The sequence below is a fragment of the Telopea speciosissima genome, chromosome 7 (assembly GCF_018873765.1).
Source record: "Telopea speciosissima isolate NSW1024214 ecotype Mountain lineage chromosome 7, Tspe_v1, whole genome shotgun sequence".
NCBI lineage: Eukaryota > Viridiplantae > Streptophyta > Magnoliopsida > Proteales > Proteaceae > Telopea > Telopea speciosissima.
This window is the reverse complement of record NC_057922.1, coordinates 6,469,891-6,483,537: the sequence shown is the minus strand read 5'-3', so window position 1 is coordinate 6,483,537 and position 13,647 is coordinate 6,469,891. Positions and strand designations below refer to the sequence as shown.

General features: G+C 37.2%; 2 protein-coding genes across 2 annotated transcripts; one reads left to right on the top strand and one right to left on the bottom strand.

Moving 5' to 3' along the window:
• The first annotated feature begins 4,776 nt into the window (after positions 1–4,776).
• On the top strand, positions 4,777–5,552 carry LOC122667090. The gene is made up of 2 exons (XM_043863282.1): positions 4,777–5,015; positions 5,384–5,552. The coding sequence occupies exons 1-2, from the start codon at positions 4,868–4,870 to the stop codon at positions 5,524–5,526; spliced, it is 291 nt and encodes a 96-aa protein (XP_043719217.1). The 5' UTR covers positions 4,777–4,867; the 3' UTR covers positions 5,527–5,552.
• A 2,438-nt stretch (positions 5,553–7,990) lies between these two features.
• On the bottom strand, positions 7,991–10,998 carry LOC122667088 (acyl carrier protein 2, mitochondrial). Its single transcript, XM_043863281.1, has 2 exons — positions 10,770–10,998; positions 7,991–8,169 (listed from the first exon to the last, which is right to left on the bottom strand). The coding sequence occupies exons 1-2, from the start codon at positions 10,968–10,970 to the stop codon at positions 7,993–7,995; spliced, it is 378 nt and encodes a 125-aa protein (XP_043719216.1). The 5' UTR covers positions 10,971–10,998; the 3' UTR covers positions 7,991–7,992.
• Positions 10,999–13,647: the final 2,649 nt, after the last annotated feature.

The window sequence follows — 13,647 nt, the reverse complement described above, 5'->3', positions numbered from 1 at the left end:
GGGGTCCAGTGAGTTCCCACACCTCAAACTCCCCTCTTCCTTTGTATTTCTGAACACCTAAGAAACTGGTCTTAAAATAAGCAAACAGCCATACATTGGCATCATTTACATTGAATCAGAAACGTTTCAGATGTATATAGTCCATTTCAGGTATCAATCAAGATAGCGAGAAGTCGCTTCCGAATGAAAGCAATTAAGAAAGGACATGGAAGATAAAATAGAAGAGAGAAACTACTCACTCATGAATCTAATTTGGATCCTACTGCCGAGCTGCCCGGCAGGACCGTGTTGCTGAGACTCAGCAAGATGGGGAATGACCACCTTATCCTTGCCGGGCAGCTCGGCAGTAGAGGAACTGAATCCGAATCTTGGTCAAAATCATGCATTAATAATACTAGAAAAAACATGCCACAACGAGTTTAGTTCTTGGTGAACGTACATGTGAGAGTCAATCATCTGTCCTATTTTTGCTATTAACAAGGGGAGGAGGGGTTTTTATGAAAACAAAATTAAAATGTGATCGACTCTGAGATATACATTCACCTGTTGGTATGCGCTGATGATCCATTCTCCCTCACCATATGATTGAATTTGCTCCTGATTTTGATTTGTGGCCAATTCACATGGTACTTTATCCATCAAAATTTCATTTTGGGTAAAGGATAAATTAGTGGGGCTAAAGTAAACCAGATTCGGCTCCTCCTTGGAGGCGTCGCCACATAAAAACAAAAGGAAAAATTACAGGATTAGACACTTTTGAGTTTTTCTTTACAAAAGTGTCTAGTGTATATTCCACTTAACAAAATTACACTGTTTTGAGTTAGAGTTTACAAAACTAGGCAAAACAGTGATCCTACCTCATTGAAAGACCTTTGTAACAGTTCTACCCCCCAACTCCCCTTCCCCAATCACGGTCCGACGAGACCAGCTGCTCTTATCCCCTTCTTCTTCTTCTTCTTCTTGCCACCCACCTGCCATCCGCCTACGCCCCCACCCCTACCCCCTTCTTCTTGTTCTTGCTGCCACCCAACCGATCCCTACCCCCTGCTTCTTCCTTCTTCTTGCAACCCCGCCGAATCCCTATTTCTCCGCCTGCCCACCCTCTCTCTCTCCCTGCTTGCGCGTGATTAACTGGTACGAAGAAGATCCCCTATTCTTCCTCGCTCTGGCTTTGGTTTGCTGTGCTCTGCGCTCTATTGCTGTGTAAAACAACTCCATATTTGTATTTTCTCCCCTATCTAAGAGAGCTGGCCTTTCCAATCCCATTAGAAATATATATAAATACCCACAAAGCTTCCAACGAATTTGCTCATCATTTGTTCTTAGTTTTCCATTTTAAAAAGAAAAGAGAATAATCATGAAGAAAATGAAGAGCCCATCACTAATACCTCCGCGTGGCTGGACTCGTCAAGGAAATTGATCTGGGCTCACCATTCCAACCATGGCCATGGTTGCTCTGGCAATCTTCCTCTACATTGTCTTAGATTTAAAAAAAAAGGAGGATGACAAGATCCATTGATCAGGTGACAATGGAGAAGAAGCCGATAAAGATGAAGCAGCATTGAGGTTTTTTGTCCGCTAAGATTTGAAGTATCGGTTGATGGTGGACGTTTCTTAGTTACTCATGGTGCCTTTCTTTATCTTGTATTGAGAAAGGAGATCTGGATTCCGGCATCGAAGAAAGTAAACTTTAATTGATTGCCACAACTGCGTTAGATTGAAGAGAGGTTAGCAATTGACTGGTGATGGAATATACTGCTGGAGACTTAAACTGAAGTGATACAGTTAAGAACCATGCGAGGTGATTTTGTGATGAAACGCCTCCACCTGCTTTGCATACATGTTCCGTCCCGAGAATAACATAGGGTAGGGCAGGAAGGAGGAAGAACGGGGGTGGCGGAGGAGGGATTGCAGGGGATTGAGTGGGTTTGCAAAAGTAGAACAGATGTTTATCCTGTAGTCGCAGGGCTGTGGGAATTTTTGGCGGGTGGGTGGTAGGAGCAAGAAGAAGAAGCGTCTGGTCTGGGAGTTGGGGGGTAAAACTGTCAAAAAGGTCTTTCAATAAGGTAGGAACACTGTTTTGCCTAGTTTTGTAAACTCAAACTCAAAACAGTTTAATTTTGTTAAGTGAAATATACACTAGACAGTTTTGTAAAGATAAACTCAAAAGTGCCTAATCCCGTAATTTTCCCCCCCCCAAAAAAAAAAGGGAATTTGCCATAAATCTCACAAACAATAATCGAAGAAAGAGGGCTTAGCCGTTTAGGGGTTACGTCTTTGCTTCCTTATTCCTCCATTCATCCCTTTTCCTCCCTTTTTCCGGTTTTTTTTTGCATTTTCCTTTTTTTCTTCGTCTCTTTCTACTCGTTTTTTCTTTCTTTTCTTTCTTTTCCTCCTACTTTTTGTTTCAAAAGAAGAAAAGAAATCGAAGAGAAGGAGAAGAACCTACCTCATCTTCCGGCAACAAACGCAAGAAAAAATTCTGGTTATCAGTCTCAACTGTCGATTTTGCTGGTCAGAATCATCTGAAACTCTTAAGGTTTGTTCTTCTATTCCTGATCTTGGTTCGGAAGTAATCTTGGACTTGTTGATTTTATTACTTTGAACCTTTAAACAAGTCTAATCGAGAGGTCAGGTTTCATTACTGATTTGTCTGCTGTGTTTACATATCTGAATCTGAGTTGGGTATTACTGTGGAGGTTACAAGGAAGTGAATATTCTGTTATAGGCTGCTGGATACTTTTTTTGGCAATATCCTACTGTAATCTGCTTAGAGTTATTCTCTACTGGGTTGTATTTGAGGCTAGATCATCCTAGATTTGGCTTTGCCCTAGACTAGAAAGAGAAATTTCAATGGGGTGGTGAACCATTTTCTTGGTTGCACAATGCTGTCTCACTTTTGTTGGGAAGCCAACTTTTAAATATGGTGCAAGTTTTGGTAGGTCTAGCTAAGTGGTCTGGGATTTCTCTCTACGTCATGACAGATTTAACAGGATTCTGAGTTATTTCTAGTCATTGGATTGGTTTATTTGGATTGAGTCATGATATGACTCAATCATCTCAATCCCTAGTAGTATTATGCTTCATTTTTATTAATATTGAGTTTGATGGTACTTAAGTACTTCAGCAACAGAAAATCATCACTACCTATAACTTAAAACAAACACAACTAAAGAAACATACTATCAGATAAGCCAAAACCCTTTCAAAAAGAAGGAAAAAAAGAGAGTGAGAAATCCAACGATCAGGCTCTTCAACAAAACAAACTAGGGGTGGAGATAAGAAATTCCTCTGTTTTTTGGCCTAGAATTGTTTCACATATCTGCAGAATTAGTGACAACCAAATAAAATTTCCAAAATTATGTGTGTTAGAATTGGTGGGCAAAGCTTGTACATCAAAACATGATTCTGGAATTCTAAGAATTGAGCTTAGAATTTAAGAATAGGATTTGGCAAGAAATCAAGAGTCTAGAATTCAGCAAGAATTCAGAATTCTTGGAATTAGAATCTGAACCAAAAATTTTAAGGTGGGGGTTGAGGGTTTTTCAGCAGCAAAGAAGTAGGACAGTTGTAAAAGAGAGACAAGGAAAGTCGACTCATCTGCTGCTTCTCCTTCATCTTGTGGCCAAGAGAGAGAGACTGTTTGACAGTCCCAATTAAGGATGTTTGCCGGTTTGAAAACACAGGATCTCTAAATCCAAGCTAGAAAACTAGCAAGTGATTTGAGAACACAGGATCTCGAGAAAAGGAGAAATAGCTAAGCAAGCTCTTATTTAATGATGAATGAGAGAAAATTTATATCTTGCAAAGGACTGTTTGGTATGAGTTGAAATTAAGGGCAGGTAGTCTACTCCAGAAACTCTACTGACCTGCAGAATTTGATGAAATCCTAACTACAGAATAAATGAGTTTCAGTGAAGTCCTAGTGGTACTAGGGAAACAAGTAGCAGAACCAGAACAATTCCACTGACCAGAATTCTTTAGGGAACAGACCCAGAATTTCAGGGAGAATAAAATTTAGAAACTAGTGTGTGAAATTTGAATTAAAACAGACTAATATATGAAGAGATGATGCAGAACAAAACAACCTGAAATTTGGAAGAAAACAGGGGAACTGCAGATAAAAAGAAGAATGGAAGAGGAAAATATCACCCCTGAAAAGAAAGATGAACAGAACTCAAATGAGAAAGAAGAAGCAACAGTAGGCTTGAAGAAGAGCCTTCACCCATGTTTGTAGAACTCGACAACTTAAAACTCTTCAAAAAAATCCATTTCTATTATTGAAATCATCTTTAACTGATGGCGTGTATGCATATATAGCATATCTATACCTTTTTAAATTTTCTAAACTGACTCATAAAAGGACTCCCAATCACTCTCATACCCTGAATAAAGTAAATATGCTCAAACTAGGATTCTTTACTTAGTTCCTAATATAATTTAACTCAAACAATTAAGACACCAATCTCGTGTATTGACCTCACCACCACTTTATGGACACTTAATATAAGTATGCTAATTTAACTCAAACAATTAAGACACCAATCTCGTGTATTGACCTCACCACCACTTTATGGACATTTAATTGAGGCCCAATGCAACAAATAAGCCAATAACCCATAAACAAGTGACCTTAGGCCCATAGAACCATCTATGGCCCAAAATAAAGTCTTCTTAGACTCAATGGGCTAGTCTTGGCTGCATGTCTAATTTCAATAGAAACCATAAAAGCAAATTATTTGAAACATCTCCAAAACGAGGCCTCAATTTTCTGCTTTCTTGTTACAGCTTTAGCAGACTGGAAAGACGAAGCATGCTGAGTTAGAGAGTGAAAGCCTCGTATTATATTAAGATTCAGCAGCAGAAGATGGCGTTGAGGCGTCTTTTTGGGTTTTCTGATGGGGATCTGATGAGGTCAGATGCAAAGCCATGTTCGAGATTAATGAGGCACACAGCAGGAGTTTTCTCTGTAGGTGGAGGGCTGGCTTTTTGGGTTCTTTGTCGATTGCATTATGGTAAGTAGACTTTGAACCTCAGTTTTGGCTGTTATTGTTATTGTTTTTGTTTTTGATAGTTTTTGCTTTAATTAATGTGATTTTTTTGTGCTATACTTGCTCAGGTAGAAGAACTCTAATCATATTTATTTCGGGATTCTGTTCTTCGTTATCCTTTTGTTTATTCTATAATTTTTTCGTGTCTGGTTATGTTAGGCCAGAAAGAAATAAATAAGAAGACCAGATGAATATGTATCTCATCTCTGGTCAAATTCAATGATATAACATTGATGACAATATACCTCTCTCTCTCTCACATACACACACTCACACACACATCGAACAATTTTTAGCATTTTATTTTATTCTTGTTTCTATATTTATTGCAGGTCCAAGGATAACAGTTCCGAGGAGTCTCAGGTGGGCTGCCTGTGGAGCTGTATCTGTGAGCTCAACCTCTGCTTTGCTGGTTCGCCTTTTTAGTCCTGAATGTGAACCCCAGAACATCGCAGCTTATGACAAAGGAAAATGATTTAAATGGTCCATCAGATTTAGAGTTGGATCTGTCTAATTAGTTCCCACGGCTCTCTTAATGGACATAAGAGTAAATATTTCTCCAAGTATGGTGACTTCGTTGTTATAAATCTTACATTTATTTTATTAAGAAAGCTAATAAAATTGAAAAAGTTGACCATTCTTGTAAGATATTTTCCTTCTTTATTTGCATTGTTATTAACATTATTTTGTTTCTTCCCCTTATATCTTTCGATATTACATTTTAGTATTTCATGACCTTGACATTGAGTAATATGGAGTATTCAGACTTCGAACCTGCCGCAAATTTTCATTTGAAATGGTCTACCACACAGTACCACTTCCACTGCACAATCAGTAGCAGGAAAGATAAAACTATCTTAAATAGCTCATGCAATTGGGTTAACTGTATGCTCCTGTGGTCACAGTGTTCTTCCTTCTTGTCTTTGTGGGCATTATTTGATATCTATGCAATATAACAATTCAGCCAGCTGGGGTTGGCTACATGGATATTTACCCTCCAATCAGTTCTGTTTGAGCCCTTGAGGTTATACTTGATACAAGGCCTAAGCTATGTTTATTCAATTTGAATCTAATTTCTCCTCCATATTGGAGCATCCAAAGGCTTTCATTGATCATAGCTACGCCATTTCAAGCGACTTTCTTATAACTTATCATGTATCAAAACTATTATTAAATCAGTTTGAATATGATCATTCTTTACTGTTATCCTTTCTAGTTGTGCCCCACATCCATCTCAATATACTTATCTCAGCTACACTGAGTTTATCTTATGATGTTTTTTAACTATCTAACATTTCGTACTATACATCATAGCTGGTCGCATGACTGTCCTATAAAATTATCCTTTAAGTTTTAATCAATATGTTGATCACACAACATTCCGGATGCACCTCTCCGCTTCATGCATCATATTTTAATTCTCTATGAAATGTCATCTTCTATATCACATTCTTTATTTATGATTGACCCCAGATACATAAAATAATCATTTTGTGAAATCTCTCTCATCAATTTTCACCACCTCATTACTCGTCCTAGTGTAATTAAAGCTACCATATACTCCATCTTCGTTCTACTAATCTCAAAACCGTTTGATTCTAAGGTTGATCTTCATAGCTCCAAACTTGACGTTAATTCTAACTGTTGTCTCGTCCACCAAAACAATATCCTCACAAAAAAGCATACGCCAAAGAATCTCATCTTGAATGTCTTTGGTGAAATCATCCATAATAAGTACAAACAAATAAAGGCTTAAAATTAATCCTTAATGCAAGGCAGTTGTAAATGAGAATTATGTCCACAGATTTATTTGAAATACTTATTTTCTCGTACTTATCAGATTAACTCTCTAGAACCTGTGTCTTAAGTGTTTTCTATATTAATAAAGATCATATGAAGATCTTTATTGCAATCTCTAAATCTTTCCATGAATCTTCTAAGTAAATAGCTTCTGTTATGATTTTTCGTGGGAAAAAACCAAACTGATTTTTTGTATTTTAAAACTCTGTAGTTGTTGTTCACCTTCTTGACACAACTGACGATTTACTCCAACGGAATTATGGCTAAGGATAAAAACCCTACAGAAATTCATGCATCTAGAGCTGTTAATGACAGTTGGCATTGAAGTGGGCATTGAAGTGAGCAGAAACAGAGTTTTTAATACTCCTTCAATTGCATAGCCAACAAAGCTTCAATAATCGTTTCTGTTCCTATTTCTACCTATCACACCCTCAACCAAATCAAAATCGAACTGATTAAATAAAAAGAAATCGATTGATACCCATATGTGCTCTAAATCATCCTTTGGTTGCAAGGTAGGAGTGAAATTTTCAAAGAAACTTTCGTAATCTTACCCCATATAATTATGACGTTAACTCCAAATCATTCTATATAACCATTAAATCCCTTAGATTTGAAAAGTAAAGTTAATTATAAAACCAGCATTACTAAATACGGCAAGACATGTCAGAAGTTTATACAATCATGTTGAATAATGATTACATAAATTTCCATTTTAGATTTAAAATTTCACTGCCCTTTCCTTCGAATTCTCTTGCCACCAAAGGAAGCCTAATGTAATATATATATCCACGGAGAGTGTATATGCAGTCATTAATGACAGCTTCTGCCTTTCTTTTGTTAGGTGGAAAAACAATGCAATCCATCAATAACTTCAAACCAGCGTAAAGACATTGCCGGCAAGTCTGCAACAGCATCAAGGTCAGAAGTTCGACAATTTCTCTAGCAAGAAAATCATAACACTGACACATTATAAAATTCGCTTTTCTTATTCGACAAAAACTCCAAAGATGAAAGTAAGGAGTATCTGAAGGAACAAACAATTTATCAAAATTCAAATTTCTCAAGTAACGTAATCATTCCAAGGGTAAGGCTAACTAGGATTTAAACCACGGGGAACAAAAATCAATACAGTTTTGTTCTATTTTGCTTGGGGGTGAGAGGCGATGAAGTCAACAGCAAGATTGATAGAGTTGATCTTGTCTGCTTCATTGTCAGGGATCTCAAAACCGAACTCTTCTTCAAAAGCCATAACAATCTCTACAGTGTCCAAACTATCAAGTCCAAGATCATTTTGAAAATGGGCACTTGGTGTAACCTACACATGAAAATGAGATACCAAGAAATTCGTTAGAACATAAAACTAACCAAATAGAGTGAAAAGCAACACAAATTTGTTTCCCAGATTGCATTATAAACTCCATCATCCCAGAAATACCACGACATTCTTGAGTATATTTCTCATATCACAAACTAATTCTCTAGTAACCACCGGAGTGCCACTGAGATGGTCAACTTACAAAGGGTAACAGAGATGGATCTAACCCCTAGTTTAGGGAAATCTTTTTCCTTGTTCACTATTCACTGTTGCAGCTTTTGGCCATTAACATGATACAAATTTGAATCATTCAAGCCAGTAAAAAAGGACCATTACAAATTCATCTCAAATAAACACATCATGCTTATAATGTTTCCACTTTCCACAAAACTTTACTAGAACTAGGAGAATCTCTATAATTATACAAGGTAATTCAAACACACAAGGTATAAGATTTTCCAAAGATGGAGCCAAAGTGGGAGAATTCTACTTCAAGCTGAGGTTTCATATAACAGCTCATAGTATATTGAAAGAAAGTAGAATCCCGAACATGTTCATGGCAAAGTTCTTATGCCAGACAAAAGTCATATTTAATAATACCAATGCCCAAATGTATCTACGCTACCAAGCCAAAATTGGAAACAGATCAAACAAACAGTAAACCTGACAGCAAAGGATGTGGGTTGAAAGTCAGAAACCAGAGAATGATAATGTGTTTCACGATATCTTTAAGACAATCTGTGTGCAATGTGTATGTAGTAGAATTGCCAAGAAATTGAATAACCTCATCAGTCTTTTGGAAACTTTTCCAGAATCAGTTATTATAATGATTCCTTGAATCCCTCTGATGAATTTAAGCAAATGCCTGAGATTAAAAACAGCAACTACTAAACAATACTGCAAAGAAACGAAGAATATCCTTCAGGCTTCAGACAGGTTAATACAAAAGTATGCAATAAACATGTAACCAAGAATAAAGATCAATCATCATCCGTCGCAGCCCTCCAGAACCACATAATCAAGGTCAAGTTCTAGTTCTTCTTCCCCATGAGGCCAGAGAAGGGCTGAATGACAAGGTGGAATTAATGATCTAAAATTTATATAAATAAAAAAAAAAAAAAATTTTAAGATAAGCCAAGTTAGAGCAGAATGGATTGAATCAAACTTGGTAAAAGTAGGAATTGAAACGATGGGCATGAAAAATTAACGATCACGAATGCCAAAGTGTGATTAATTTTTGTTATTTTAATAAGATCATAAACAAAGAGTGAGAATTGAGGAAGACGTTGCTTGTTTAACTGTAGGGGGTTGGATGAAGTCGAGAATTTTATAGTCAACAAGTCCTATAAAAACAGAAAACTAAATTTTATGACAGATATGGGAGCAGCCGAACAGGAATGCTGCATGGGACTACATGCTGTATAGCAAACAAACACGCATGTAATCGAAAGGAGCATGTAGATGGATGCACGGTAAGAATGGGAAAGATACAATTAGAAATATATACAGTTTTTTATTGGGTAGAAATATCTACAGTTGAGGGGACTCAAAGTTGCACCAACAGGAGAAGAAACAAGGGAAGCTCAATCAAGATAGTCCCAAGAATCCCAACATGGGCAATGAAGACCAGCAAATATACAAGTTAGGAATGATATATTGTAATTTGAAGGTGGTCAAAGGGCCGTACCAGAGATACCCTGAGTTGACAAAGGGCATGACTGCTTGAGAGCTCTCAAAGTATTACTTTAAATAGAGCCCAATGGTAAAACAAAGTTCGTGTGGCCAAACCCAATAGGTGAGACAAGGTTTAATTGACTTGGAAGTTAAATTTATTTTGTTAAGTGGATTCAATGGAGAATGATTCTCTTATGCTAAAGCTCAAACAAATTATGAGTAGGAAAGATTTTTTTCCTTCTGAATTGTAGCCAACAATAATCAGCTCAATAGACCAGGCTCAAACCAGACATGTCAACAGACCCTAGGCAGCATCTGAAAACCGCCATTTGGAATTTGGTGGACAGGATGCCTTGGAATTATTTTCAACATGTTTGGAACGAGACAAATCAACCTGCTGACTAAATAGTTTCTACGGACACAGGCTTGCCTGAAACTGTTATTTATCCATCTGATTTTCCTGTTGATCTCTGTAACCTTGTAAAGTGACCAGGTTATTTATTACATATTGTAAATTTCTGTTTTCTTAATAAAAATTTAACATTACCTAACCCTAAAAAAAAAAGAAAAAAGGATGAACTGATGACATTCACCAAAGAAAATTAAAATGAAGGCCGAAAAAATTGAGATGATACATTTTCAGATGGTCGATAGAGGACACATCAATCGCCACATCAGAATTGCCTAAATGTTTAAACATTCACTCTTAAAAATTTTGATTTTAGTCACTCAAGTATTGCCGTTCATATGTTTCATTTCCATTTCTTTAGAAACTAAAAACAGAAAACTAAATTTTTTACTCATGCAGGACCCAAAATGTGTAATTAATTATAAACAAAAACCCTAATTTTCTATCTCCCAACATTAGAAGCCGAACCAGATATGATGGAATTCCTCTCTAGGAAAAAAAAAAGGTAATAGCTTACCTTCGAAGGATCCACCTTCTGAAAGTTCTTTACGACGCTGATAACACGATCAGCGACCTCCGATTTGTTGAGGAAAGAGCCTCTGACCTCCTCAGAGAAGTGGCGCCGAAGGATATTATTGACTGAAAAAGTAATCGGAGTCGCATTTCGAACCTGAACATTCACTCTTAGGTACTTCAATAGAGCATTTCTAGCCGCCATGGATAACAAAGCTCAGCTCCTACAGTTCTTCTGTCCCTAAGGCGGATGCGAGAAATGGTTTACGAGGCCTGAGGGCAGGTATGGGAATTGGATTAAAAATTCCTGAAAATGGATTCCCCCATTTGGTGGAAAAATCTGGAGTTATATGTGCGCGCATGACTTATCAGAGGAAGACATTTTCATCTTTCGTAATCGGTCGGGCCCGATCCATTTCAGCCGGATCTAAATAAGGGTGTCAATTGATCCGGTTAGTCGTAAAGGGATCAGGACCAAAATCAGACCAATAAGTAAAACAGTTCCAAACCTGAGACCCAGACCATTAAATAGTGGATGGTCCGGTTCTGATCCTTAATCGGTTCCAAACAATCCAAACTTACAAAGAAAAAAATAAAATCCCTCACACATGTTACATGTATTCAATGATATTATAATAATGCCCAAATGTTCTTTGTGACTTGTCCCCCTAAATGATCGAAATGCTATCCCATGTGGCTGGGCACAACTTGCGCTCCCAACAGAGAATAATCACCTTATTATAAAACACTAATTTCAATCATGAGATATACAACCCACCATCTTTTTTTCTTTCTCAAGTCACGTAATTAGTTCATATTACCTCTTGTTTTATATTCAATTAAGGGCAAGAGATCACCTTTTGGCCTCTAAGACAGCATGCAGGCCAATGAAAATGCACGAGAGCAAGAAATGACATTTTTTATTTTATAGGGGCAGTGTGGTCCTTTCACATTTAAATCAGCATCCGAGTCTTTAGTGAAATAGAATATGAGAGAAGAACTACCTTTAAGGAGTATCCTAGTCATATGACTAAAACCCAAACCTCTGATTCTCAAAGAATCTCAACGAAAATGTTACTTAATAAAACGGTCTCGTTTCGAGTCTCTCGTCACCTCGAACAGAGAAAGCTAGAAAGCTTCAAGAATCAAGAAGCGCCATTAATGGCGGCCTTTGCTCCAGTATCCTTCATCTTATTCTCTCTCTTCTACGATAATCTTTGCTTACAGTGAATGTTGTAGAAGAGGTAGAATAGGATGAGGGTGAATGGATCGAGCTAGGGCTGCTCTTCTTCCGATTCCGTCTGAAACAGTTCAAGATCTCGTCGAAATCCTCCCATATGGTACCAAGATCCCCACCTGTACAATAACCTCTCGTTGATCTTCAATACATCTGCAGCAGATCTCATTTATTGCGTGTAAGCCAATATTGTAATCGGGGACGGAATCAGTCGTTGACGATCAGATCGGAATCGGTACTCAAGAACCCTAGAGTTTGATGTAATTTTATGTGATTGTAATGATATTCTTATTAAATACAGTCTCACTTCTTTCAATTGGGTGGTAATGGCTCAAGTAAAAAAATAATTCAAATTCACAAAGTTCAGAATTTCATTCCACCATTGATCAGTTTAATTTTTAATTTTTAATTTTTTATGCCTTTCTTTCTGAGTAATTTCAATTAGAATTAATTTGGTGTTTCTTGCTTTCTCCCATTGTTGCATGGTGTGCTTATAAAACATCAATTCAAGGCCAAAAATGTACTTGTTAATTACAGCTAACTCACATTGCAACCAATGGCAGCGGCCAGCCCTTGTTTTTTTTTTTTTTTTTTTTAAAATTTCCAATTGAAATAGCGAATTTGATCAATTTGAAGAAATGCGTTCGGAGTACTGATCGTTCGTTGCCTGGAGGGACCCATGCATGGACTCATTTGATCAATAGAATAGGATGGTTGATTGAGCCATTACATGTGACGCTCATGAGGTGGGACCGTGGGAATGGATAACTCAACCCTAGCAGGGTGGGTGGGTTCAACAAAAATCTCAAAAGAGAGGAAATCCATAAACATCTCGTAGACCGTGGAACTTGATGTGAAGTAAGCTTTCTTAGGGGGTTTCTTGAATTGGCTTTCAAATTTCATACTCAAATCCTATGGGTAGTGCCTTTAATCAATTTGATTCAGCAAGGTGGATTCGAATTCCCAACATACATACCAAGAAGGTGAGGTACTCTCATAGCATTCGCCTCTACCATTAGATCTTGCCCTAATATAAGTTGATAAGTGTGACATGGCATCACTAGCAAATTGCCTTTTCCCTGTGTATCAACAACCTCTCAACTATCCCGTCAATCGGTGACGCATCAGTGTCCATGGGTTTGATACTTAGGTTCATCTTTAGCTTTAACCTAAGTTGTTTAGCAACATCGCTAGCTAGCTTAAATCATATATACTCTTATATATTGATATTTTTCCTTGTAGTTTGAGCCATTCATTTTATTTCATTAATTTTCAAAGTTTCATTTTATTATTTGGCTAACTCCATTTGGGTTGAAACTTAAAATATACATAGGAGACATTAGGTTTTCTTTTGTCTACAAATTTATGTTCCATCAAACCTACAACATTGTGAATACGTGGGCAACATAGGGAGGCCTTTCAAGTGGGCCATCTAAGAAACCTTTTCCTTTCTCTCTTTCATTGTTACACCACCCCCTACTTTGTCATACAAGCTACGTTGTCTTTCATTTAGAGGAGAGAGTTTCCTAGGATATCACTATAGGAAGGATTCTGCACGTCACACCAATGGTTGTTCGAAAAAAAAAACAAAAAAATACCATCCTCCTAGGCTTATATTCAAAGTTTTTCCTTTCGAAGTTTTTCC